Source organism: Solea senegalensis, linkage group LG10, assembly GCF_019176455.1.
Source record: "Solea senegalensis isolate Sse05_10M linkage group LG10, IFAPA_SoseM_1, whole genome shotgun sequence".
Taxonomy (NCBI): domain Eukaryota; kingdom Metazoa; phylum Chordata; class Actinopteri; order Pleuronectiformes; family Soleidae; genus Solea; species Solea senegalensis.
The window spans coordinates 22,768,850-22,793,495 of NC_058030.1; the positions used below are offsets into that span (position 1 = coordinate 22,768,850).

The 24,646-nt window shown below is 39.8% G+C and overlaps 2 protein-coding genes across 3 annotated transcripts; one reads left to right on the plus strand and one right to left on the minus strand.

Moving 5' to 3' along the window:
• Positions 1–747: 747 nt before the first annotated feature.
• Positions 748–10,899, plus strand: LOC122775533. 2 transcript variants are annotated; one of them, XM_044035456.1, is made up of 19 exons: positions 748–889; positions 983–1,120; positions 2,783–2,872; positions 2,954–3,082; positions 3,160–3,248; positions 3,874–4,049; positions 4,149–4,287; positions 5,101–5,232; positions 5,750–5,869; positions 5,955–6,072; positions 6,805–6,928; positions 7,014–7,279; positions 7,722–8,001; positions 8,077–8,462; positions 9,402–9,662; positions 9,761–9,910; positions 10,381–10,485; positions 10,570–10,661; positions 10,749–10,899. In XM_044035456.1, exons 1-19 carry the CDS (start codon positions 881–883, stop codon positions 10,819–10,821), a joined length of 2,877 nt encoding a protein of 958 aa, XP_043891391.1. In that variant the 5' UTR covers positions 748–880; the 3' UTR covers positions 10,822–10,899. The 2 variants fall into 2 exon arrangements, with proteins under 2 accessions (XP_043891391.1, XP_043891392.1); XM_044035457.1 differs by lacking the exons at positions 748–889; positions 983–1,120 and adding an exon at positions 2,353–2,373.
• Positions 10,900–14,731: 3,832 nt separating this feature from the next.
• On the minus strand, positions 14,732–23,332 carry dnaja2b (DnaJ heat shock protein family (Hsp40) member A2b). Its single transcript, XM_044036559.1, has 9 exons — positions 23,180–23,332; positions 21,243–21,302; positions 19,108–19,334; positions 18,939–19,019; positions 17,714–17,847; positions 17,420–17,616; positions 17,170–17,314; positions 16,883–17,010; positions 14,732–16,794 (listed from the first exon to the last, which is right to left on the minus strand). Exons 1-9 carry the CDS (start codon positions 23,255–23,257, stop codon positions 16,606–16,608), a joined length of 1,239 nt encoding a protein of 412 aa, XP_043892494.1. The 5' UTR covers positions 23,258–23,332; the 3' UTR covers positions 14,732–16,605.
• Between the last annotated feature and the right edge of the window lie 1,314 nt (positions 23,333–24,646).

Here is a 24,646-nt window from a genome sequence, read left to right on the forward strand (position 1 = left end):
CCTCATATAGCATGTTTTTGGACTGTGGGAGGAAACCGGAGAACCTGGAGAAAACCCGGGGAGAACATGCCAACTCGATAATTCAATTAAATGTTTTATTTGTATACTGTTTCATGAGTTTATTTTTTTAAATAATTCTAGTGAAGCATGGTTGAAAAGCAATGTCTGATTTACATGGGGTAAATTTCATAGAATTTTTATTTATTATTACTTTTGTCAGATTCAAGTTATTTCTGTGACCATTGTGAGTTTTTCTTTCATTAACCGAAGGGTACCAACAATTTTGTCCACGTGTGTAGCTCCAAATCACAGCATACGTTATCTCAAGGCTCTGTGCACAGTGAGACAGAAACCTTTACAATATTATAGAGAGCACACAAACATAACAGTTCACACAACGAGCAAACACTAGGCATCAGTGGAGAGAAACAAACGGACTCAAAGATGTGCAGCGTCTGCCTCGACCGGTTGGGGTGAAAGGTAATCAGGATGTGCAACTTTGACTTAATGAAGAGAAGATAAAAAAATAACAAATGTTCAGTAGAATGATAAGAACAAATGAATGATTAACGATAAGTAGATCAAATTCAGCTTTAAGAAGACTGAAGCGTGGAAGAAACAAATTGTTGAAAACATGTCCATGTGACTCTATTTTCCTCATTTTTGTACCAACTACCTGCTTACATGACATTAGAGACTTGGAAAAAAGGTAATATTAACAATTCATGGGCTGTGAACCACCAACTTTCACACGAGTGTGCTGGGTCACATGGTCACGTATCACATTTCCCTCCCCTCCGTCTCCCTGTGACAGATACACTGTCACTTTTGTTGCTCGGTAACCTGATCCAGCTGTTGTGCAGGGACTGCTGCTGCAAACATGGAGCAGGTAAGATGTTCTCCGTGTGGACGTTGTGATAAAACTCTTCTTCTCTTTGTTCATTTGCAGTGAAATCCTCGTGTCTTGTGTCCTCGTGTGCAGGAGTGCGTGGCTGGTTTGTACCAGTCTCTGGGAATATCTGTGGGCCAAGAGTTTTCCCCTGACGACGTGTGTCTCCTCTACAGCAGAGTGTTTCATGTTCCCGCCGACATGGACGAAGCACACGCAGCTATGGAGCAGGTCAGCATCACTGACACACACCAGCTCTTTTCATTTTTCTGTGTCTGAGTCATTTTATGTCTTTTATTAAGCAGAATAAATCAAATCATACATGATTACTGTGTGTTTGTGTTACATAGGGATGCAATGACATCACTTTTTGTCTAATACCTGATGCATTCCAAGCTGTTTCAAAGACGTCGTTCTGCAACTGTCAAACTAATATTCTTCTCTTTATTTACATTTTTACAGCCGTTGCATTGTGACGCATGGCTTATATTTAGGATTTTTGTTTACCTTTCGATCCACTGGATCCTGATGATGTTCTGGATTACCATCATACATAAACATGACAACATTCACTGAGATGCACACATCTGGACTTGTTGTAACTATAAAAGGACCAGAAAATTTCCTATTTTTCTAGAATATCTGGCAGTTATTTACAATTTACTGCACGTTAAAATACTGTTTTAACATTTTAAAATTAAGAAAAACACAAGTTTTTTGTTTAAAAAACAAAACAACAACAAGAAAACCCACTGTATTTGTAGATGAAGACCAGATTTGAACAGTATATAACATATTTGTTTTTGTCTTAATGTCCAAAAACACAGGCATTTTTCCGACTCTCTCTGGTGAAGACTCTGATTCAGCATCTTCCTGAAACAGCACGAGTGAATTTACCATAATAACCACACGTTGGCTTTGATGTGCAACTTCTCAGCTTTCAGAAACTGTTGGAATTTTTCCGACAGCACAAACCGCGTAGTGCGCATGTGCAAACGTGTCGTCTGTGATTCGCTCTGTGTTAAAGGGTTAAATTGAAATTGCTACCTAATTCATAATCTGGCTTCATAGAGAGGCTTTAAGAATGTGCAATAGCGAGAGTCTTATATCCTTTTGTTCAGCAGAAACTAGACAATCTGATGAAACATTTATTTAATTTTCTCCAACTATACACACCTGAGTAAAAAGTCCTAAGAATGTTTATATCAGATTGAATTTGTGAAATTTGTCACAGTTCAAAGTTCACTTGGTTCGTTTTTATGAACGAGTGACTTCTGCACAATTATTGCTACTTGAAAATAACACATAAAAATGTGATAGAAAATGAATCATAATTTTGACTCAACGACACATAAGAAGATGAAAAGAAATCACATTTATTTAAAGCCTGAATATGTGACCTATAAACACACACCCCCCCAGGATGTCCATATAAGGAGTTGTGTGCACCTGCGGCACAGATCTGTTCCATGTGACCATTAAGGGTTAAGTGATGTTTTTTTTTTTATCTGTACTCTCATACATTTATGAATAGTCGCATTTAAGGGATGAATATTTTACACATTAAGTGTCTCAAGGAGCGTTATTAAAGGTAAAGTAATGCTTAACAGAGTTAAGTAATAATCATTTTGTGCTATGATACATAAATGAAGTGTCACTTAAGGGAAAGGTTAATGTGTCTGTAAAGTTAAGTGACACCTCATCCATGTAAATAATCATGACTTAACTAAAGCATTACTTCTTAACCATTGTTACCCTTTATAATTGTAAAGTTTATTACTGACGAATAACAATGGTTAACACATGTACAACTGTGTTCATGTAAGGCTTGTTTCATTAATAGATCATCATAATAATAATATTACTTAATGTAGACTTAAAGTGTTTCCTCAGATTACAGGAGACAGCTGCTGGTCCTGTGCTGGTGAAAACGTCTTTGATGTGCTCTTAGAAATGGAGAGAGAGAGGGAAAAGAAGGAAAAGGTACACGTTTAAATCGTCTTTGTCTGTCTCTGTTCTGCGTGACGATTGAGTTGATGATGATTGTCTCTGTGTTGTCCTCAGCTGTTCTGGGATCTGCAGCTGATAAACGCAGGGAACGTTAACAATATCTTTGTGATGGAAAAGCCTGTCGTCACTGATCCTCACCAGAGGAAACACTCACACTGCACACGCAGCACACACACTGTACAGGTGTGTGTGTCGCTCTTCACAGATATATCTTTTTCATTATTATTTATTCCTCTTTTTTTTGCTCATTTCTCACACAGACAGAGAAACTATTGGAGGGAAATGAGAAGTGTGAGAGGGTGAGGAGCGTGAAGAGGCTAAAGAGAGCAGCCAGGCAGTGCTGGATCAGGTGAGCGTGTGAAAATGATTTTATTATTATTATCGGTATTGTTTACTACACCAATTTATTGCACTGCGTAAAGGACCTCGTGTTTGCATTACATGACCTAATGAATAAATAAATAAATGAGGTTTTACCTGATTTAGACTTACAGCGTAAAAAAAAAAAATCTATGTTAATAAACTGTCAAAGTACTAAGTAGGCAGCATACATTATAAACACAAGAAAATATTATTTAATTTTTAAATAAAGAGAAAATAAATTTAATACATACACCATAAAAAAAGTATTATCAAGTATTATCTACTCCAAAAAAATGAAGATAAAAGTATTATTAGAAGCTTTACAATAAGTATTTCACACTTCACCTTTGGTTACTTTAAGTCTCTATAGTGCTAACTGTCATTTTTGTGAGACCTGTAGTTATTAAGAAAACTCACATTATTCATGGTTCAGCATGCTCAAAACTGTTTTAGCATCTGTGCTATCTGCAGCTGTATTTGCTTACATCTTATGCCTAGCATCGTAGTATTCATGTATTCGCTGTATCATTATCTGAACTCAATCACTCACTCGTCTTGGACCGTTTTTATCCTCCACATCTTAATGTGTTTAAATGTGTGTTCGTGCTCAGGTTGGCGTCTGAGGGTGTGCACAGTATACTGCCCTCACCCTGGTGGAGGCAAAGCCTCAAAGTCAAAGGTCACGCGTGGGGCTGTGTTTCCCTGTCAGACGCCTTCCTCTTGGTAGACGTGAAGTACGACGTCGTGACCCACTTGCTTTACACAGAAATGCTTGTGGAGCATCACAGTAAGGGACATTTACTGTGTGTTAAGCACGGCTTTGTCGTTCACGTAAAGCTCAGTTAAGATGCTGTTTTTCCTCTGTTTTCTGTTTAAAACTCCAAAGCTGAGAGCGTCTGGGAGAGTTTGCTGTCATGGCAACAACACAGAGAGGAGGAGGGGCTGGAGGAGTCTGCAGAGGAGGCCCTGGAGTCAGGTGACATGCTCCGTTTGGCTGAGCTGCCAGGAGCATTTAGGATGTACAGGTAACACAAATGCACCAATCAATAAAATGTATAATTACAGCAAAGTTTCTTCATCACCAAACTAATTCAAATGAAAAACAAAATACATTTTAATTTCATACCAAACTCACAGAGAGGGTTACTTTTAGATGCACCGCGTTCCAAATTATTATGCAAGTGATATTTTTCTCAAATTTTTCTAAATAGTCGATGCAAATGACAGTCAGCATTATTTTCAAGTCATTAACCGTTAGAGTATAATTTGAATGTTATTGAACAAACCTTCCAATGATAACAGTATTTTTTTCTCAAAAATAAAAAACTTAAAATTTGTAAAAACAAATCAACTCTATCAGTTCTACATGAAGTGATTCATTTTATCTCGACACAGACTGAGGCAAAAGCAAAATTGTTAGATAATTTATTAGTTTATTAGTTTATTTATTTGCCTTCCTTTATTAGCTATGCCCTAAAACATCATATCTTCATCAGGCAAAACCTGTTTTCTCGACTAACCTTTTTTCTTCTAATCTAAACTATTCAATATTGTACAAAAATGAGCAAATTTAAAAGATGCGTTGGTTTGAAAAAGTAACCTGAATTTGCCACAGACTGTTGTGTAGACTTTTTTATGTCTGGGAAGAAAAACAAACAATTTAAAAAAATCAATCTGATTTTTTAATTAATCTAGCGGGCCAGATTAAAGATGTGATTATAATGTTACACATGTTGTTCACACAAAATGATGACAATTGACAACAATAACAAACCCTGCAATATAATAATATAATACAGTAAAAGCTCAATTAAAGATAAAAGAGGATTTTCCTGCAGGGTCTGTTTGGATGCATCTTTGAGAAGCTGTGCTGAGTTCAGGGAGCAGTGGTGCTCTGCTGCGTCACTCCTGTACGAGACGCACACATGTCGTCAACAAGAGAGGGACAAACTGACAGAGCTGGGACAGAGGTCAATATTTCACACACACACATACTTACTTTTCTTTCTTCTACATCATCAGTACATTCATCTACAACAAAATCATCTGCCTCCATCTTGTCCTCTCCCTTGTGTCCTTACACCAACTGTCCTCATGTCCTCCTTCACAACATCCATGAACCTTCTCTGTGGTCTTCTTCTTTTCCTCCTGTCCAGCAGCTCCATCTTCACCATCCTTTGACCAATATAATCACTTTCTCTACTCTTGATGTGGCCAAACCATCTCAACCCTGACTCTCTTACTTTATCTCAAACTGGTCCACCTGAGCTGACCCTGGAATATGCTCATTTCTAATCCTGTCCATCCTGGTCTCTCCCTCTGAGGATCCCAGCATCTCCATCTCCTCCTCCTGACTTGTAGACTTTCTCATTCACCTTTCTCCTTCTGTCACACTTGTCTCCACCCTGGCCTGCACGCTCTGCTTCACCTCTCTTGTGCACTGTCCATTGCCCTGACATGAACATTCATTCATCTTTTACGTCACAGGTTGGACAGAGAAAGCCTGAAAGTGGTGTGTCTACACATTAGGTTGGCAACTCTGCGAGCTCAGAGAGAAAAAGTGTCCTACTGTGCTCTGCTGGCAGCGAGGCAGTCCTGGGAGACATGGTGATGCAGCAGACACTGTAAATAATCACACATGCAGTGATCAGCTCTGATGTTATTCACTTTTGCACGTCCTGCTTCTGTTCAGGCCTCGTGTCAGCGGTGCGGGTGGAGCAGAGCAGGCTGCTGCTCTGTGGCTACATGGTGAAGGCGATGATGATGATGATGAGCTGAATAAAGACTTGATATCCGTGTCAACACAGCAGGTACTACATATATGAATGTTTTATTTTTTTTTATATTTAATGTGAGAAAAGGAGCAGGTGGAAATGTCTACTTATTAAATGCTAGCCCCATTTCATATGTTTTAATTTTAATTAAACAAAAATGTACAACAATTTGAATATAACACCCTTTTTTTCCAAATTCTTTTCCAAAAGATGTTTAGTTTGTCCATTGTGGGCTTCTGTAAAAACATGGCTGTCTCTGTAGAGCTGATCCTGTTAACACAAATATAAAGAGCTTATTCTGGGGGAATGAAAAACAAATAATTCATAAATCTAATTATTTTATCTACAATTTCTGCCAAATTTAAATGATTTAACTTACATTTTACACAGCAAACCTTTGAAATCGGAGCAGTTTGTAAGTCGATTCATCATCCATTGCTTTCTTGTTGTCTGATTGACACAATGGTTTCAAAGATGATCTGTGTGTACAATGTTTCCCCACACCTCCACACAGTCATTTAAATAAGCTGACAAAATGGAACCATATTAACTCTAAAGTCATTTGTGATTATTTAAAGGCCTCCTGACACTTTAGTGTGTAGATGTTGGATGTGGACAGACAAACATGTATAAACTGACCCTTGTTTATCAGTTCTTATTTTCTAATTCAAATACTTCTGATCAGTGTTGTAGTAAATGTATGCAGGGCATTGTAATTGCATCAGGAGAAGAATAAAAAAAGAAAAAGAAACTCTGGCTCTCTCCCAGCAGGCCGTGCTACAGTTGCTGATGCTGACTCAGGATCAGGAGAGAAGGCACCTCGTCAAATTGATACATGGGGTCTCCCTGGAGGATCTGCAGGGGCCAGTTTACACTGCACCACCAGTAGAAGGTAAACAGACTGAATGTTTGTTTAATACAGTTTTATACTCTTATATTCCCATCATGTTTTTATATACTTCTCGTTTCCTTTGCAGAAGGTCATAACCACACTGCTTTAAGGAATAGTTGCGTTAAAAGGTTGAGACAAATCCTCACCAGCCTGCAGACGCACAGTCGGCCTCAAACCAGCACTGAGCCACATGTCCAGGCTCAGACAGATCAGATGCAGGTCTGCACGCGCAGTGAAGCAGCAGTGAAGTCCCAACACCAGCTGCAACACTGCGCTTTACTCCTCTTGACTCAGCTGCAGGAACTTCATGATCTCCAAGCGTCTGCATTACTGCAAGTGCTGATGGACAAGGTCAGCCATCGATGCTCATACATTTAACATTGTGTCGTCTATCTTTGCTTCTTCTCTGAGGATAATTGTTTTCTTTTAACTTAAAGTTGCAGTGCATAATGTGTGTTTTCTTTGTGTTTTCAGTCAAACAAACACAATGTTGCCGTTGTCACTGTCTAATTTGACATAACATGCATCACCTTGTGAGATCAAAATCAAGATCTACAAGAAATTATATAAAAATGCTATGCTGAGCATCACAGAGTCATGTGGAGCTGATAAACTGTGTAAACTCATTTTGTTTGAATATAACAGGCATTTGTTTGTATTTAAAAATGACACACATTTGCCTTAATGTTTATTAATCGTGATACTTCTTTAATTTTCTCTTCTTGTTACATAGTTGTGTTTTACACAGTGAAGTACATTCCTTTAAGAAACCCCACTAATGTTTGTCTCTTAGGGGGAAGATCATCTGCAGGTCCTGCGAGATGAGTACGAGTCTGAACTTGGAACACGGGGCATCGCCAACCTGCTCCAATTCCTGATCTCAGATGCAGCCCTTACTTCGAGCTCCGTGTTTGTGTCTGAGAACAATGAGCTGCAGAAAACTCCGTCCAGCACCACTGAAGTGGTCCAGAGCACGGGTTCTGAGGCAGCAAAAGTTCTGGCAGTGTTTGCAGACGGAGACCTAAACGAAATCCAGGCTGCTGTTATGACTAACCAGCAGGATGTCTGCACAGGTACTGCAAACACAGCCAAACATGTGTAATCACACACTCACAGCTGCAACTACAATCTACTTTTCCTCCACCCAGATTGTGGATTCGTCGTGGAGGAGATGCCCTACTTGGAGATTTTGTGTGTCTCAGATGCACCGAGTAAAACCCATCAGAGTCTCACTGCAGGAAGAGAAGGACCCCAAGAGGAGAATGGAGGCAGTGCAACAAGAAGCCCCCAGTCTTATGAGAAGCAGGGCTCTTTGATCGCGCTAGCTTGGAGCAAACCACCAGAAGATGACGATGACTATGACGCAGAGGCTGCAGACAGAGTTACAGAGCTGAGTCAGAGCTGTGACAGCAGTCTGAAGGCTCAAGTCCAGACTAGTGACATGTGCAGCACAGCTGAAGACACCCAGTGTGAGGAGACTTCTGGAGACAGGTGTGACGGGTGCCATGATGTAAACTCTGCAGAGAAGAGAGAGGTACTCACACTGTAAAACATTACAGAACTAAACAAAGCTTCTGATTCATCAACTCTGACACAGGATTACAAGATGGCTGCTACTTATACTGTTGTTAATAATAATAATAATAATAATAATAATAATAATAATAATAATAATGGGTCTAGTACCAAGACATTGCAGTTACTTAGGCCAGATGAAGGTCCCATTTAAGCATTTAGCAGACGCTTTTATCCAAAGCGACTAACAAGAGAGGAATAAGCTACAAAGAAGAAGTCTTGGAAAAAACTCACCTGGAGAGGAACAGTGGACTGATGGAGGGTGAGAGTGCCGAGGTGGATGCAAGTGCAGAAGGAGATGGGGAGGAGGTAGGGGTAAGGTAAGTGCTCGGACAGAAGAGGCTCTTACGAGAGCTAGGTTTTCAAGAGCTTCTTGAAGACACACAGGGACGCCCCTGTTCTGGGAGCACTTGGTAGGTCATTCACCAGCGTGGAACGACTGGACTGTCTTGTGCAGGGTGTTAGCACAGCCAGACAACAATCCTCTGATGAACACAGGTACAGGTCTAGACTTTATTGTTCCCCAACGGGAAATTCTTTTCCCCACCACTGCACTTGTTTAACAATAGACTTAACAATACTTGACATAACCTAACATACTGTACTTTACCACCACCCATCCACCCTTACACATAAAACAGCTGAGGTCATGAAATATTTCTGATGACACTCAGCGGGTCTGTTGTTGAGGGATGTGATGGCTGAGGATCCTCCTGCACCTCCAAGCCCTGCACCTGCATCCTGACAGCAGTACAACTGAAACATTACGGTTCATTAGGCCTGACGAACGTCAAGTACTGAGATGTTTAGACTTAAGAAGTGGACATTGTTCTTCCCTGTTTTGTTACATCACAATCGAATGCCATGAGCCGGTAATCATTTAAATGTTTTCCAACAGCTGACCTCGGAGGAGAAGTCAGTGGTTGACCAATCATGCGAGACAGAAGCTGTACCTGAACGTGATCTGCAGGTGGTACAGTCCTTTGAATCCACTCACCACCCTGAGATGAAGCCACACTCTGATGACCTCTGCTCTGGAGAGACCAGCGACACAGCTGAGGTTGATGTGGAAACGTGTCTCACTGCAACAGAGTCAGAGCTGCTTGATGTTGGACAATCCACTCACACTCAGGACCAGAAACACTGTTCACTGACCACAGTATGTCTGCTGGTGCATTTTCATAGACATTTTTTTAAAACATTACCACATTCAACTTAATTGAAAGAAACACAGTTTTTTTTCCCTCTGTTGCGAAGTCTGACTTCACAGAGACGCCGATGGAAAGAGAGCAAGTAAAAGAACCAGTCTCAGCGATGGAGAGAGAGCAGACCATACGCAACCTGGTGGACATGCAACGGAAGGTTGAACAGCGACAGCAGCGAGACAGAGAGAGACAGCTGCTCAGGGTGAGACAAACGGGAACACAACAATATGTTATTTGAACCAGATTAGGACTAGAGTCTGAATAAGACTCTGCCATGTAAACAATCAATTAAAATTAAAATCAATCAATTAAAATTAAAATCTATGCCCACTTAAACCAATAATATCTGAACAATATGTTCCCTGCTTTATTTCACTGTGAGACAACATTTAAGTATCCTTGACTGAATCATGCATAGATTTAAAAAGTCTTTCCTCTGGTTTTCTCCAGTTACTAGAGAATTCTGATAGGATCCTAGTGGATTTATCACATAACAATCAGATTACTTCTGTAACAAGTAAACAGGAATGTAAATGGAACATTCTATTGGTTACTATTAGTTACATCATAGTCACAGTAAAGTCTTATTCACATTGAGGCCAGTGATGGGATTATTGTTGTCCATAGTGATGAGAAGGTCAGAGGTGTCACAGAGTGTATTATACCATTCAGGTCAGGGAACGCCTGTCAATCATCCAGAGCAGAAAGGCAGAGGAGGACCTGCTCGGCCTGAAGGTCACAGACGAACTGAGACACCTGACACAAGGTCTACCACAGGTAAACACTGAGGGGATGTTCCTCTGCATCACCTATTGTTCCATAGGTGTATTTGTGTGAAGTCACCAGTGCCACTGTTTTCAGGAGGACAAGAACCGTCAGAAAACTGTGGTCAGAGAGCGTCTGGAGCAGCTGAGACGAGAGCGCTCTTATGTCCTGCAGTCCAAACGAGACAGGTACCTGGCGCTGCGTTCAATCACAGAGAAACTCCAACCTAACATTTAGAAACACTACTCACTCCATCTCTGTTTTTGTTCCTGTAGAAATACTGCAGGATTTAAGGAGCTCCTGGGTCCTGTTGCTCTCAGCAGAGAAACAGAGGATGAAGGAGACTGAGATACTGCAGCTGCTTCAGAATCCTATTTTCCTTTGTTCAAAACAAATTAAACTTTATTTGTATTGTGTGAATTGTAACGCTGAAGGGCTTCACATAAATATAACCTCAAAAAAACGTACAAAAAAAAGGAGCCAAGAAGATGTCACCCATTCTGAGGAAACACTGGATGCAACTAAAAATGTCAATTCTAATGAAGGTCACACGTTGTGGCTAGTACTGTTGCCTCACGGCAAGGTCGCTGGTTTGAATCCTGGTTTCCACCTATGTCAGCTGTGATTGACTCTGACCCCTCCACGATCTTTATATGAAGGATAAAATGGTAGATACTAATAAAATCCTAAATGATAAATAAGCAGAATAATCAGCAGAATTAAGAATTAAATTATAAAAGACGATGAATACATCAAAAAAGTAAAAAGAATTAGGATTCATATAATTAAAACAAAAATCAGGAATAAAGCAGCAAAACTATCTAAATACATATTTTATATATAATTGTATTATATATAAAATATGTATTAAGTGGGGAACCTTTAGGGCTTCTACGCCTTCAGAGAAGGTCCAACATTAATTCTCAACCAAAAGTATTAAATAACAATATATATATATATATATATATATATATATATATATATAAATATATTGTATATATTTATAATAATAAATATATATGTATATGTCTGTATAGTATATATATATATACTTAAAAAATCTATTTCATTCAACTTAATACAATACATTTAATAAATTTTCTCTCATCTAAGTTAAGTTTACTGTCAAGTTGCCATCAGCAATGAAAGGGTTACTGTCCTGAAACATGTTATCCAATCAGAATCGTCCGTCTCTATTAGGCCTGGTTAGCTGGCTCATTACTTGGTTAGGAATTCTCGAATCCCGGAGAAGGTCAAGCTATGTGTTTTGGTTTGGAGAGTGATGGGCAAATTGACCAATCATGGTTTGATTTTAAGTGGGCGGGCCAAAAACAAAGATCCTCGGCCTTCGTGTAGTCCTAACAGTGCAGGTCTAACTGCAAACCACGCCCCCCAGAGTGGTGCGAAAGGTTGAGAGAGCGATGTTGTGGCTAACTTGATAGCATTGCCTTTGTCAAGGCGGCCTTTCACAGAAAAACTTCAAGTAATAAAAAAAATGGAAGTCCAACTCCAGAACTGGAATGAAAAGAAAAGGTTATGAAAGTGGAAAGGCATTTCAAGACCGAATTAAAATTCTTATTAGTTGGAGACGTGCGCACAGCATACCGGAAGCTGCACAGTGAAAACCGCGGCTGCAGTTTGACTTCCCCAGGCTCAAGATTGAACTGACAATCATGTACAAACTTTCATCACACCTGCTGACTGAGAGCATGGCGGCTGTGTCCCCCTCACCAACGGTCTTACTCGCTCTGAAGCGAATCAAGAATCACACCAGAAACAGTACTGGACAGGATCGGCTGGGAGCTTTACTACTGATGTCCATAGAGAAAGGACTTCTTTTTGGAGCTCAAGTCAAAGGACAAACTACGACTTCACAAGGAAAGACCCACGAATGGATTTCGTTTTCAAGTACTGTAAGGTAGGCCAACGTTGTAAGCCACCTCAAGGGCATCACTTTGTTTTTAAAGTGCTGGGGACAATAACCATAGCTTATGTGTGCTTTGAAAAGTGCGGGGTACTTGGTAAAATAACACATACACATATCAAAAACTGAGAATGTACTTAAGGATCCCCTCGTGGGTCCTCTCCCCGTTGTTGTGCTGAAAAGAGACTGTTTGCCGAAAAAATGACTGCCCCCAATGTGCAATAGAAATGTGCTGTAGCCCTAGCAATCACATAACACATAGTGAGAAATCAGTGCTATCAGAGGTGGGTAATAACGAGTTACATTTACTTCATTACATTTACTTAAGTAACTTTTTGGATAACTTGCCCATTTTACAGTATAATTATACAATAGTGCAGCATATGTAGAACTGCAATGGATTGCCTTTGCATTCTGCATAACAGTCTCTGTGTTTGCCAGATGCATGGACAGTGAATTTGGTCAACATCACTCCTTGTAATAAAGAGTTATACTACTACTGTTCCCGTCGGGGGCAGTCGTTTTTCGGTAAGCAGTCTCTTTTCGGCACAACACCGGCCGAGGTGGGATCCCGCAGTGGCCGGGCGCACCGCACTTCATTATATCTTAAAAAAAATAGTGTTTGTATTACCAGCTTGTGCATTTGAAATTGTATTGTAGTTTGAGGATGCTCATGAATTTATTTCTCAATGTGTGTATGGTTTGTTGTGCGCTGTGATTTCATAGCGCTGTCCATGGTGATGAAATGAGCCTCAGTGTTGGCTATGTTTGCACTGAGTATGTTTATTTAATTTCATCTATGTAGCCATAATGGCCTCCAGTTTTATGAAGTTAATGTTGAGAATGTATCTTGTTGCGGGGAATGTTATTGACGTTATGGTCTATTTGTTTACATCCTTGTCATCTTTAATTAAAGAATTGCAGTTCTTTCTTACGCTTTCAATTCATCATACTGTTGCTTTTTCCCCCCGATTATTTATTTTCTCGGCAATCATAACTGAGGTGAAGGCCCAGCTGTAGTGCTCACGGTTCGCCACATATTTCGCCTTCCTGCATGAAGTTTGCGTGTTCTCCCCATGTGTGCACAGGTTTTTGCCAGGTTTCCAGTCCAAATACATACAATATGGAGATTAGGTCAGTTGGACACTGTAAATTGACTGTAGACGTGAGAGTGAATGGTTGTTTGTCTCTTTATGTGGAACAGTTCGCAATGTCCGTCTCCCCGCCTATCACCCTTTGTCAGCTGACATTGGCACAGCGCCCCCTGCGACTCTCATGTGCAGGACAAAGCTGTAGAAAATGGATGGATGGATAATACTGTACACATTACTTGCTTCTATACCCGTCATAGTGGTTAGTGTTGTTCAAAAAGACTGCAACAGGTTTATGGTTTAGCGGATTTTTAATATTCTAAGCCAGTGATTCCCAAAGACTGGACTGGGACCCATAGATGGGAGATTGTTTTTGAGACAAATTTGCAGAATTTGTTGGTGTATAATACGTTTTAAATCTTCATTCAATGTCTTCCTTTAGGGGTCACCACAACAGATAATCTGCCTCCATCTTGTCCTCCGTTTCTGTTTCACCCATCATCCTCAAGTCCTCCTTCACAACATCAATAAACCTTCTCTGTGATCTTCCTCTTTTCCTCCTGCCCGGCAGCTCCATCGTCAACTATAATCACTATCCCTCCTCTGCACGTGACCAAACCATCTCAACCTTGACTCTCTCACTTTATCTCCAAACTGTTCCACCTGAACTGTCCCTGGAATATGCTCTTTTCTAATTCTGTCCATCCTGGTCACTCCCAGCATCTACAGTTCTGTCTCCTCCACCTCCAGCACTGGTGCCACCGTCTCCAAAGTGTACGTCATAGCAGCTCTCACTACCGTCTTGTAGACTTTCCCTGCTGTCCTTGTGTCACACATCACCTCTGACATTCTAACTTAATCTCTTGGACAGTTCAAAATGATGAGGCGTTACAGAAATGATTTGAAAATGAGTTGCTACATTAATCAAAAAGATGCTTATGTCTTGATTTACCCCTTTATAATGACCGTAGCTCAGTGTTAGAGCTTGAAGGTCGTGGGTTTAATTCTGGGCTCCACGGGTTTACATGCCTGTCGGCAGCATGTGGATGGAGACTAGAAATGCGCTTTATAAATACAAAGACCAAAACTTTTTGGGTCACAATGGTTGGCCATCTTTAAAGAGTGGGTCCCATATAGAATGTTTAGGAAGCCACTTGGTGATGTGTTAAGCTGTAGGTCAGCATCCGTGGCGAGCGTCCTGTTCGTGTTTGTGTGTGAAAGAGATGAACAGATGTGAGCAGACTTGTTGTGACTGTTTATTATACAGTTTAATTATCATCTTGACAAACATAAGCATCAACAGTAACATCATTTATCAATGACCAAATTTTACTTGTGTACATATGAATCCCCTGTGGCCTAATTTAAATAAAAGTCACACAGGTGCAGGTTAAAAAGTCTACAGAGGTTCCTCTTACTCCTTTTTTAGGAACATAATATATTGTTAATGACCGACTTTATGACTGAGAAATAATGTGAGGGGCGGACACCACTGTAGACTTTTTCTATAAAAGCACCTATGGACTGGGGCTGTATTTATTTACACGTATATCGGGGATGAGAATATTTTAAAATGTTTAACGCTAACAAATCTACAATGGAGAGAAAGAGTGAAATGAAATACAGAGGGGGTTTGGTGTTGGCCCAGTGGTTTCTCAGCATGAGAGGAGGATCTATGGAGTCTGGTGTGCAGAAAGAAAAAAAATACCATCGACCTGGGTGATTCTGCGCAAATAAACATTCACGTTTCCCCTCCTCCTTTAATTGAGCCTAAATATTGTCCATTCACACTGCAGTCCAAAAACAAAGCTGAACCAGGACATTTCACCACAGCTTCCACACTGAGCCACTGCATAACACATGTAGAAGCAGGGCTGCACAATACATCGAAAATGTGCGCTAACACGCAATATAAATATCGCAAAAGATATATACAAAGTGCTTGAACTGTGATAAATGTAGAATGTTCCTCGTGCTACTTTTGTCTGGTCAAGAACTGCTCATAAAGGTAGATAATGTTTGTTTTCTTCTTCTCACTGTAGTTGCTGAGACAACTTAAATACCCTTTATGCTGTAAGGATGTTTTTGAAACCGACAGAATGCATTTTCTTCCTCTTTTCAGTGTCTGTATAAGCTACTCACTGTGCAAGTCTGTTTGCAGAAAGACAATAACACCATATACTTTAGTATTTGTTTATCGCAACCCATCATTATTGCAATATTCAATGTTATTGCATATTGCAGCTTTTCCTAATATTGTGCAGCCCAAGTACAAAATACACAAGTGTGTCCTCAGCTTAATTGAAGAGTATAATTAGCTTCAAGTTCTGTGGTCATGGACACACTGACATTCAAACCAACGACGACGACAACAAAAAAAACAAGCAAACAATATCTAAACTAAGAAACAATAATGACACCTCTTTAACAGGTGCTGTACTCAAGGCTTTAATATTCTAGCAATGCAACAACGGCGGACTGAACGGAACCAGCAAGTCCCCCATTTTCAAAATCTGTGACTTGATGTTGAGGGATGAGGTGGGGTTTAAAATGCTGTGCGGAGGAAACGCTTTTCGGACTGTAATCAGATCAGGCTCTTATGAAAGCAGGACACTCTGATAGCAGTGACACACTGACATTTAATAAAACAGGGGGTGGGAGTCAAAACTCTCTGGTGTCTGAACCCTGGATCTAACATGTGCAAGATTGTTCGGCGAGAAGCGGCATGCGTTTGTGTTTGAGAGACTAAACTACACCTTATACAAGATAATCAACAATATTTGCATTTTATACACTAGACTGGTGTTTCCCACAGTGGAAGGTAAAAAGCCTAGGATGAAAATGAGGAGGGGTCCGGCTCAAGTTCATTCAATGAACCTCTGAGAATGAGACCATACTATCCATACACACAAAAAAGAAATGGTCATCACACCTCGCATCTCTCTAACTTATGGGCACCGTGGAACTGAGGAGGGTTGTTATACATGTGTATGGATGTGTGGATCTCTCCTCCTCATTGGGATCATGAGAAGGAGAGAGGTGTGCATGTATGAGCATCAAGTCTTGAATGGTATTAGCGATGAGACTCGAGGGCTGTTCGTGTGTTTATGCTTCTGTCTATTGGTGTGCACACTGCACCCCCGGGCCGTGATGGCCACCTTCCTCATCAGAACTATCATTGTAGGCCTCTCTCCTGGCTCCAGCTCCTGACCCTTGACTTCTGTCATAATCGGTCAGGTCCACCTCCTCTGCGTCAGCCGCAATGACTGGAGTCTCAGCCCGAGCGGGTAGCAGGCACTCTAGTTCCTGAGAGATAGAAATAAAACATATTACTCTATAAGCTTTACTGAAGTTAAAATAGTGACAGTCGGGACATTTAATGACTGTGACTTACGTTGAGTTTTTCAGGGCTGATCCAGTTGTTTTCAGGGAACTGGACGTCAAACTTGACGTAAAGGTCTCCTTTCTCAAAAGGATTTCTGTACTGAGGCATTCCCTCTCCCTTCACCACTCGAATACAACCTGACACACACAATCACGCAGTTAAGATGTGTTCATGCAATTTGCAGCTTATGTAACACGAGGCCTTAACTACTAAGGTATAAATACAGTATGTTATCGTATAATGTAGACTCCAAACCTCTGCTGAAACCAAAGAATACTGTATGAAGACGTGTTTACCTGGCTCGATGACCTTGCCAGGTGGGTATTTGACAAGCAACTGACGTCCGTCCAGGTGTGTGACAGTCATCTGAAAGCCACAAAGAGCCTCAACCAGGCCGATGCGCTGGACCATGTGAAGGTCACTGCCCTCACGGCGAAATTCCTTATTAAAGAAAATCAAAACTTAAATTTTTAAAAATAAAACATACAGTACAGTACATACAGTGAGTTAACTGTTGACATTTGAGAGTGCATACAGTTCAATTACCTCATGTTCTTTCTCTTGCAGCACCAGGACTATATCTCCTGGTTCAACGCCCGGTGCTTGGTCAGCTTCACCACTGAATGTGATCTTCTGTCCGTGTCTCATGCCCTTGTCCACGTGCACCTCCAGAAGCTTGGTCTCCTTGCACACCTTATGACCCTCACACTTTCTGCAGCGGTCCTTCTCATTTATCACCTCGCCTGCACGTGACCACATACAGACACGGGTAAGATCATTTCTCAGTGCTCATTACTGTGCATTGTCTTTTTAAACCTGTGAGTGTTGCAGACATATTACCTTCTCCATTGCAGTCTGTGCAGACTGACTGCATCTGTTGGACCATTCCAGGGGCCAGCTGTCTGATCATGATTCTCATGCCTCGTCCTCTACACGCCACACACTTCTGCACTGCTCCTGCCTTTCCCCCCTGACTAGAAAACAAACAAAGCCTCAGAATTGTAATACCATCCATCCCTCATCTGCCACTTTATCCTCCACCAGAGGGTTGCGGGGTGTGTGTGGAATTTAACCATATTTATAGACAATTTCATTGTTTCTAAACGTAAATATCCTTCATTAAATAAACCAGGCATTTTCTGAATTGAAAGGTAATAATTCTTACCAGTTGCTTTTTTAAACACATCCTTTGTTCAGGAAATTATGGGCAATTAGACACCGACATGTTTACAGTGGATTCTGTTTAAAGGCCCTGGTATACCCAACACGCACCATGCACATGACGTAGCTTGTGTCACGCAGGTGTATGGGGCCCAGATTTTGGAACCGTGTGCAAAGAGCAGTGGACAGTGCATGTGCTTCCACTCCACTGGCGTATAAACCCCAATCATCAAGCAGAAAAAAGCATTTCGACAACAAGTTCTTCCTCGCTCTAGAGCTCGTCCTCTACAAGCATCCTTCTCGTTGCCAAGGTTGCACAATGAAGCTCTCCGCTCATGTGGACCGGTGCATTTATCCTCTTCATTGGTATGAATATGTCCTATGCCCTGTGTCCAGACTTGTACCGCCACCCGATGATGAAGAGGGATACTACAGGAACATGGCGCATGAGTATACTAGGATCCGTGATATGCAACACGTGCACGGAAGTATCGCCATGCCCTACTTTAATGTTCGTCAACACTTAAACTTAACACATGAAATATCAATAATTGTCACTTATGAGCCAAGTGTGAGAATATAATGGTACAGCCCTTTTATTCTTCACAAGGGTGAGGGTTTAATGACAGATACTAATGAGCAGTAAGAGACTCCATGTTGTTGTCAGCTGCTGTTAGTTGAAGAAATGGCCCAGAGGAAAAGACGGCGGCAGTGGAGCCACAGTAGCACACTTAATAACATAACTTAATATCAGTGACTGTTAAAATAAAACAGTGATACCAATAACTGGCAAAATACCTAATACTGGCCAGGCCATTGATTGGTCTACCCCTAATAAATAAGAACTTCAGATAAATGTGCAGGTTTTTAAACAATTTCACGAAAATATTAAAAGCTGACTCACCCACTACAGGCACCACAGAGCACGTTCTTACTAAGCTGCAGTTTGGTGGTTTTGCCATTATAGAGGTCTTCAAGAGAAACTCTGTGTGACAAAAAAAGAGTCATGAGGTGTGCGTTGATTATTGAAATCAGCCACTGAAGGACAGTGTTCATCAAAGTGAACAACTTACTTTAGAGGATGAACCATATCCTCCCCTCTCCTCCTGCCTCCGTTTCGTCCTCTGCCCTGTCCGCCCATGAAACCAAACAATCCTCCACCAAAAATATGGGAGAAGATGTCGTCCATGCCAGGCCCTCCACCTCCGCCCTCCCGCAAACCCTGTTCTCCATAGCGGTCATACAGCTCCTTCTTTTCTGGGTTTGTCAGTACTTCATATGCAAAGCTGATCTCTTTAAACTGGAAAATACAATTGAAAAAAAGATCAAAAATTGGTATACCCCAAGATTATGGAAGCAGAGTGAACATGCTGAAAGGGACGATTAACACCATTTTTTTAAAGTCTTAACTAAAGTTTAGCAGGCGGAACTTTTGGTCTCGCTGTAAGCCGGACTCATTTAATTGATGTACCACAACAAAACACTGGTTACAAGGTTTGGATAATAGAGTAGTTTCTGAGGGGCAAAAAGAAAACTGTGCAACTAACAACATGCCAACGTCAGCCGAACAGAACAATGATTCACGACAACCAAAACCCAAGACCAGAAAATGACACCAAAGACCTCTGTGCTGTGTCTCTAAACATTGGTAGGGGACAGCATTTGTATTGTTAAAACAAAAAAATTAATTGCACAGCAAATGATTGATATTTGTTAAGTATTCTTTGTTATCCAAATGTATTTATTGTTTAAAAAAAATTACGCTATTATAGTTATCATTGCACATTTCACATTTTTATTTGAAAATTGCTTTCTCACAATGCAATATTGAGGTTATTTGTATCGCTAAAGCAAAAATGTCGTGGGGCCCCCAGGAAATTTCTTCCTCCAAAGGGGGGCCCAACAGAAAAAGTTTGGGAACCATTGGTGTAACCTGTGTTTGAACTGTAACAAACAAAACAAAATACTCTTTTTCAAAAAAGAAAATATCAACACCATGGAGGTAAGGAAGTGAACAGCGGTTGCCATTTTATAATTTTTTGTTTGGTCCCTCTTTCAATCAACATTTCTATTGATCCAATTGATGAAATAGAAGATATTGAGCACTGTAGAAAGTAAGGTTTGTTACAAACATTCATATGTTATAATTGGCCAAGCTATATGAATATATATATATAAAAAATAGCTATGGGATGGGTACCAAAACCCAGCACTAAACAGGCCCCAGTGCTAAATTTTGAAATACAGCGGAATCAAAAAGTGCTTACATCAACCTTGTTGCTAATGGTACTAGACAGATTAAGCCATTTGTCTCTGTGTGCGTCTCTGTCAGAGACTGTTGGTGCAGGGGGTGGGGCTAAATACCACTGCCTATCTGTCTGTCACACAACACCCACACAGGCAGCAGGCGTTTCATACAGAGACAGACCTATATTTCACCAGAATTGATGTGCAACAAGAAGTTGGACAGCGTAACTCGTAGCATGTCTCCCATGTGCCCCTCCACTCTAGGTATATTATGCTAGCTGGAACCCACAACTAATCTGTTAAATTACACGTGAGTTAATAATAACCATTAGTCAGTTCAAAGTAACTATGTCTTCATGCAATGTCTGAAATGATTAAATCCATTAAAAATGTTATTCAGTATATTTAAATATCTAATTTATTTATTTATTAGCTGAGAGTCTGAGCATATACCTCAGTCAAGTATATACACATAAATTGAAATTGTCACAAATGGCCAAATGGAATACATGAACATCCATGTGTCCATCCCTAATAATAACCCAGGTGTTTTGCAGTCTTATGACCCAGGAATTGAATGGTGATTTAACCCATTTCCACTGGTCTAAAACCAGTGGAAATATTATTATTATTATTATTATTATTATTATTATTATTATTATTAAGTAAATACATATTCCACAGTGTCACATTTGCAACATCCAAAAAAAAAAAAATACAGACACAGAGCAGTACATATCAACAAATGACTCAAGTTCTCCCTGGGGAGAATTTATTTGATATTCTGTGTACTCATCTGTGCTTTGTACTAATTCTCAAAGGGGTGTGTGATTGTGGAAAACCCCAACTTGGCATATTTCCTGATCCCAGCTGTTCGGCAACTGAGCTGCATCTATCTTTTGGTCATGATGTTAACTATGGTGCAGCTGAAATTTCCATGACATGCTTTGGTGCATCATACCTTGTCTCCAGCTTCTGGGTTCTTGTCAGGATGGTATTCTTTGGCCAGTTTGCGGTAGGCCTGCAATAAAACCAAAATAAATATGATCAATGATGAGGTGAGCAGCCCGTATTCAGCTGACATATTTGTTGAATAACTCTTGTAGCTAATCACCATCTCTATTAAGTGTCCTTACTAACCACAAGCTTGACGAGTGAGCCTGCTGTCAAAAACATCAGGACACCCGCAAGTGCATTGCTGCTTTTGACATCTCAGACACTCAGTCATGACAAGAGTGTTCGACCTACTATTTGTAATGATCATCTGCTAAAGTCTGAGTGCAGTAATAGAGCTGCAACTATTTTCATAATTGACTAATCAGTGAATTATTTTCTTGATTGAGTTATCATTTGGTCCATTAAAGGCTGACCAGTGCCTTTACTTTTTTTAAAATGCTGAAAAATCAGATAACTTGTAATAATAAGAAAAACACAAAACTGATTAGTCGATTATAAAATTAGTTGACAATTAATAAATGATTATATATTGCAGCCCTATGACCAGTAACATTCATTAACAAGGTGTAGAGAATGAGTAAAGGTTGAGTGATCTTAACATATCAGGGTAGCTAATGGCTAATATATATATTATACCAATTTGTTTTGGTTGATATATTTTTTTTACTCTGTCTTATATACTATAGTGGTTTTGTAATATCAAATAATACAAACAGTTACTGAATTTTAAACTTTAATAAATACAGTCTTTCTCATCTACATTTCTGTAGATTCTTGAAGTGTCATGGAACTACAAACACTGTAATTGTAGTATAGCACTGCCAATGTTAATTTTTGACCAATGAAAAAATGTGTTATATTAATTTAAGGATGTTGTGGTCAAGTCGAAGTGTGCACCATTACAATAAATAGCATATAATAATAAATAAATTTTTTAAGTTTGGAACTATATTTCACATTCTCCAAATTAACATTTATGTCGATAATGTAGCTTCATTATAAAAGGCGTGATGTATCGAAAGTACGTATTGGTTACAGCAGACATAAACATGTACTTTGTCAAATATACTTTTGAGTGCATTTGGCAACATTTCTTTCGCTTCTGCGAGCAAAAATGTGAATATACCTTATCAATTAATAATCGATTCATGACGATTATTACAAGGGGCGAGAAACTCGGATTATTGGGTTTGCCTCGTTACCATTCAGTGTTTTTTGGTAGTATGTAATTTTGCTAGTAAAAAACTGTAGTTAAAATAATCTATGTTTGCATTTAATTTCCCAATTAGTTTGATCGACTTAGGTATATAAAGTACGACATCGGGTAGTAAATAAAGGTCGTGTTTAGAAAGGAACGCAGTGTGGATTATAAACAATTCGTGACTGACTGACAAGGGGTGACAATAACATTACCTGCGTTTATTAGCGTCATATGAAAGTTTAGCATAAACAGCCGTCTTATCTATGTGTGGATCACATGTTTACTTTACCAGACACATTGAGCAATACGGGCTGTTTTGCTGCGACAAATGTTGTCGCTTCGATACTGCCTGGCTCGTCGCCGGCTATTTCCTGGAGGGTATCGTCGAGTAGCCGGTATGCTAACACACTCGTGGTCAAGAGGATTTTATCTACGTTTAAAGCTAGCTAACTACATCATGTCGAATCTACCTACATAGAAACAAATTAACTGATAGACAACAGTTAATCCAGTACAACAAATGTGAATCGCCATTGTGTTTTTAAAACACCGAGCCACTACAAGTACTTCCCTGTTACCTAACTTAGCTTAGAGGCTAGGATGGCGAACTCGCAAGCAGCAGCTGATCGGCGTCGATTAGCTTGTTTCTAGGCCACACATCACTGAATATTTATCTTCTTTTTCTTGTATTCTCTTCTTACATTAACACAATTTACTTTGCTTATGAACATGTAACGCACCTTCTTTAGTTCATTTTCAGAGGCAGACGGCGAAACACCGAGAATGTCGTATAGCTTGGTATCCACAACGTTGGTCATGATGCTAACCGGCTACCACAGGGAGACCTTCTGCGGTGTTTCAGCTGAGCGAGCAGCGGTAGAGTGCTCGGCTGTGGCTATGAATCAGGGTTGCCAGATACTACTCACACGATCCCCCACGTCGAAACCGTTGGTTGCCAATCAACAACTACCACAATTTACGACAGCCATATTTTTCCAAGCACACATTTTTCACAAATGGTTTCCTTTGAAGATCAAAGAAGCAACCATCGTGTGCACGTTTTATTGGGATAAATTGCATTTATTCTTATGGTTTTAAATTAAAGGGCCACTTTATCTATATAGTTGTTGTTTTGTTTTTTTTCCACTAATTTTCAGAGATTAGTGTTATTCAATCACCAGACAGTGGATCTGAGGTGCATGTCTTATTCCCACAACAACAGAGGAAGTTGGGATTGGAATAAATAATAAAACAAAAATTTGACTTCAAAGTCACTTCCTTCAAAAAGAAGCCCTACACTGCTCTTCACTGTGTTTCTGTCAATTATAACACGTTTTATGAGAAACCACAAAAGACTGCAGTAGGGGAAAGTAAACTCATGTACACTGAAAAAAGAAAATCGACAATTACTTCAATCATCCATGTGAATTAAGTAAATCTAAATTAAATTGTGACCAACCAAATTAATATTTTCAAGTTTGTCAATTGTTTTTTTCTCAATGTACTTTTCCTCAGTAAATTTTGGTACTTGAAATACTCCACTAAATATGGTATTTTCCACTCACCATTTACTTACCAATTAGTTACAATTAAAACATTTGTATTAACATTGGCTGCCAGCCATTTTCAGAGCAGTGGTCAAATTGACATCTATAGCAGTCAGTGGCAGCCAATGACTTAATGTTTCTATTCAAAGTAAAATTTTGTGCACACTATACAAGTATCTTTAGTTCATATGGTAAAGCTTTTGCTGAGCAAGGCACCCATTCCGCTATTACTCCCTGGAACATATAAGTGCTGCCCACTGCTCCCACTCCTGTGTGTTCACTACATGTATCTTCAGAAAGTTCCCCACAATTGATAATAGGTGCACCACCAAAAACCTTGAAAATACGCTGCAACATCATGTTAAAAGAATTGAAAAATAAGTTTCCAACTTATTTTTAAAATATATATTTTTTATTTAATATTTTATCGACAAAATTAAAAACAAGACACACGGTTGATTGTATCTTAAACACTGTTTAAGATACAATCAACACAGTAGAACTAAGATAAGTCTTCTAATAATAATTTCCAGCAGGCTGTACACTGAGAGAAGTGCTGCTGCTCTCCACAGTTCGAAGTTCTTAATCACAGTTCAAAATTCTTGATTTTGATGTCTTGTTTTTTCCACAAACAAAAATGATTCAGCTTTAATGATTTCT

Excerpts from the sequence above, each read along its gene's own strand:
- dnaja2b (XM_044036559.1), bottom strand. The coding sequence starts at position 23,257 with ATGACCAACGTTGTGGATACCAAGCTATACGACATTCTCGGTGTTTCG. Across the intron at positions 21,303-23,179 it reads CTGAAAATGAACTAAAGAAG|GCCTACCGCAAACTGGCCAA; the intron begins GTGCGTTACATG and ends GTTTTATTGCAG. Across the intron at positions 17,617-17,713 it reads CACAGACTGCAATGGAGAAG|GCGAGGTGATAAATGAGAAG; the intron begins GTAATATGTCTG and ends GGTCACGTGCAG.
- LOC122775533 (XM_044035456.1), top strand. Across the intron at positions 3,083-3,159 it reads GCAGCACACACACTGTACAG|ACAGAGAAACTATTGGAGGG; the intron begins GTGTGTGTGTCG and ends TTTCTCACACAG. Across the intron at positions 6,073-6,804 it reads TATCCGTGTCAACACAGCAG|CAGGCCGTGCTACAGTTGCT; the intron begins GTACTACATATA and ends GCTCTCTCCCAG.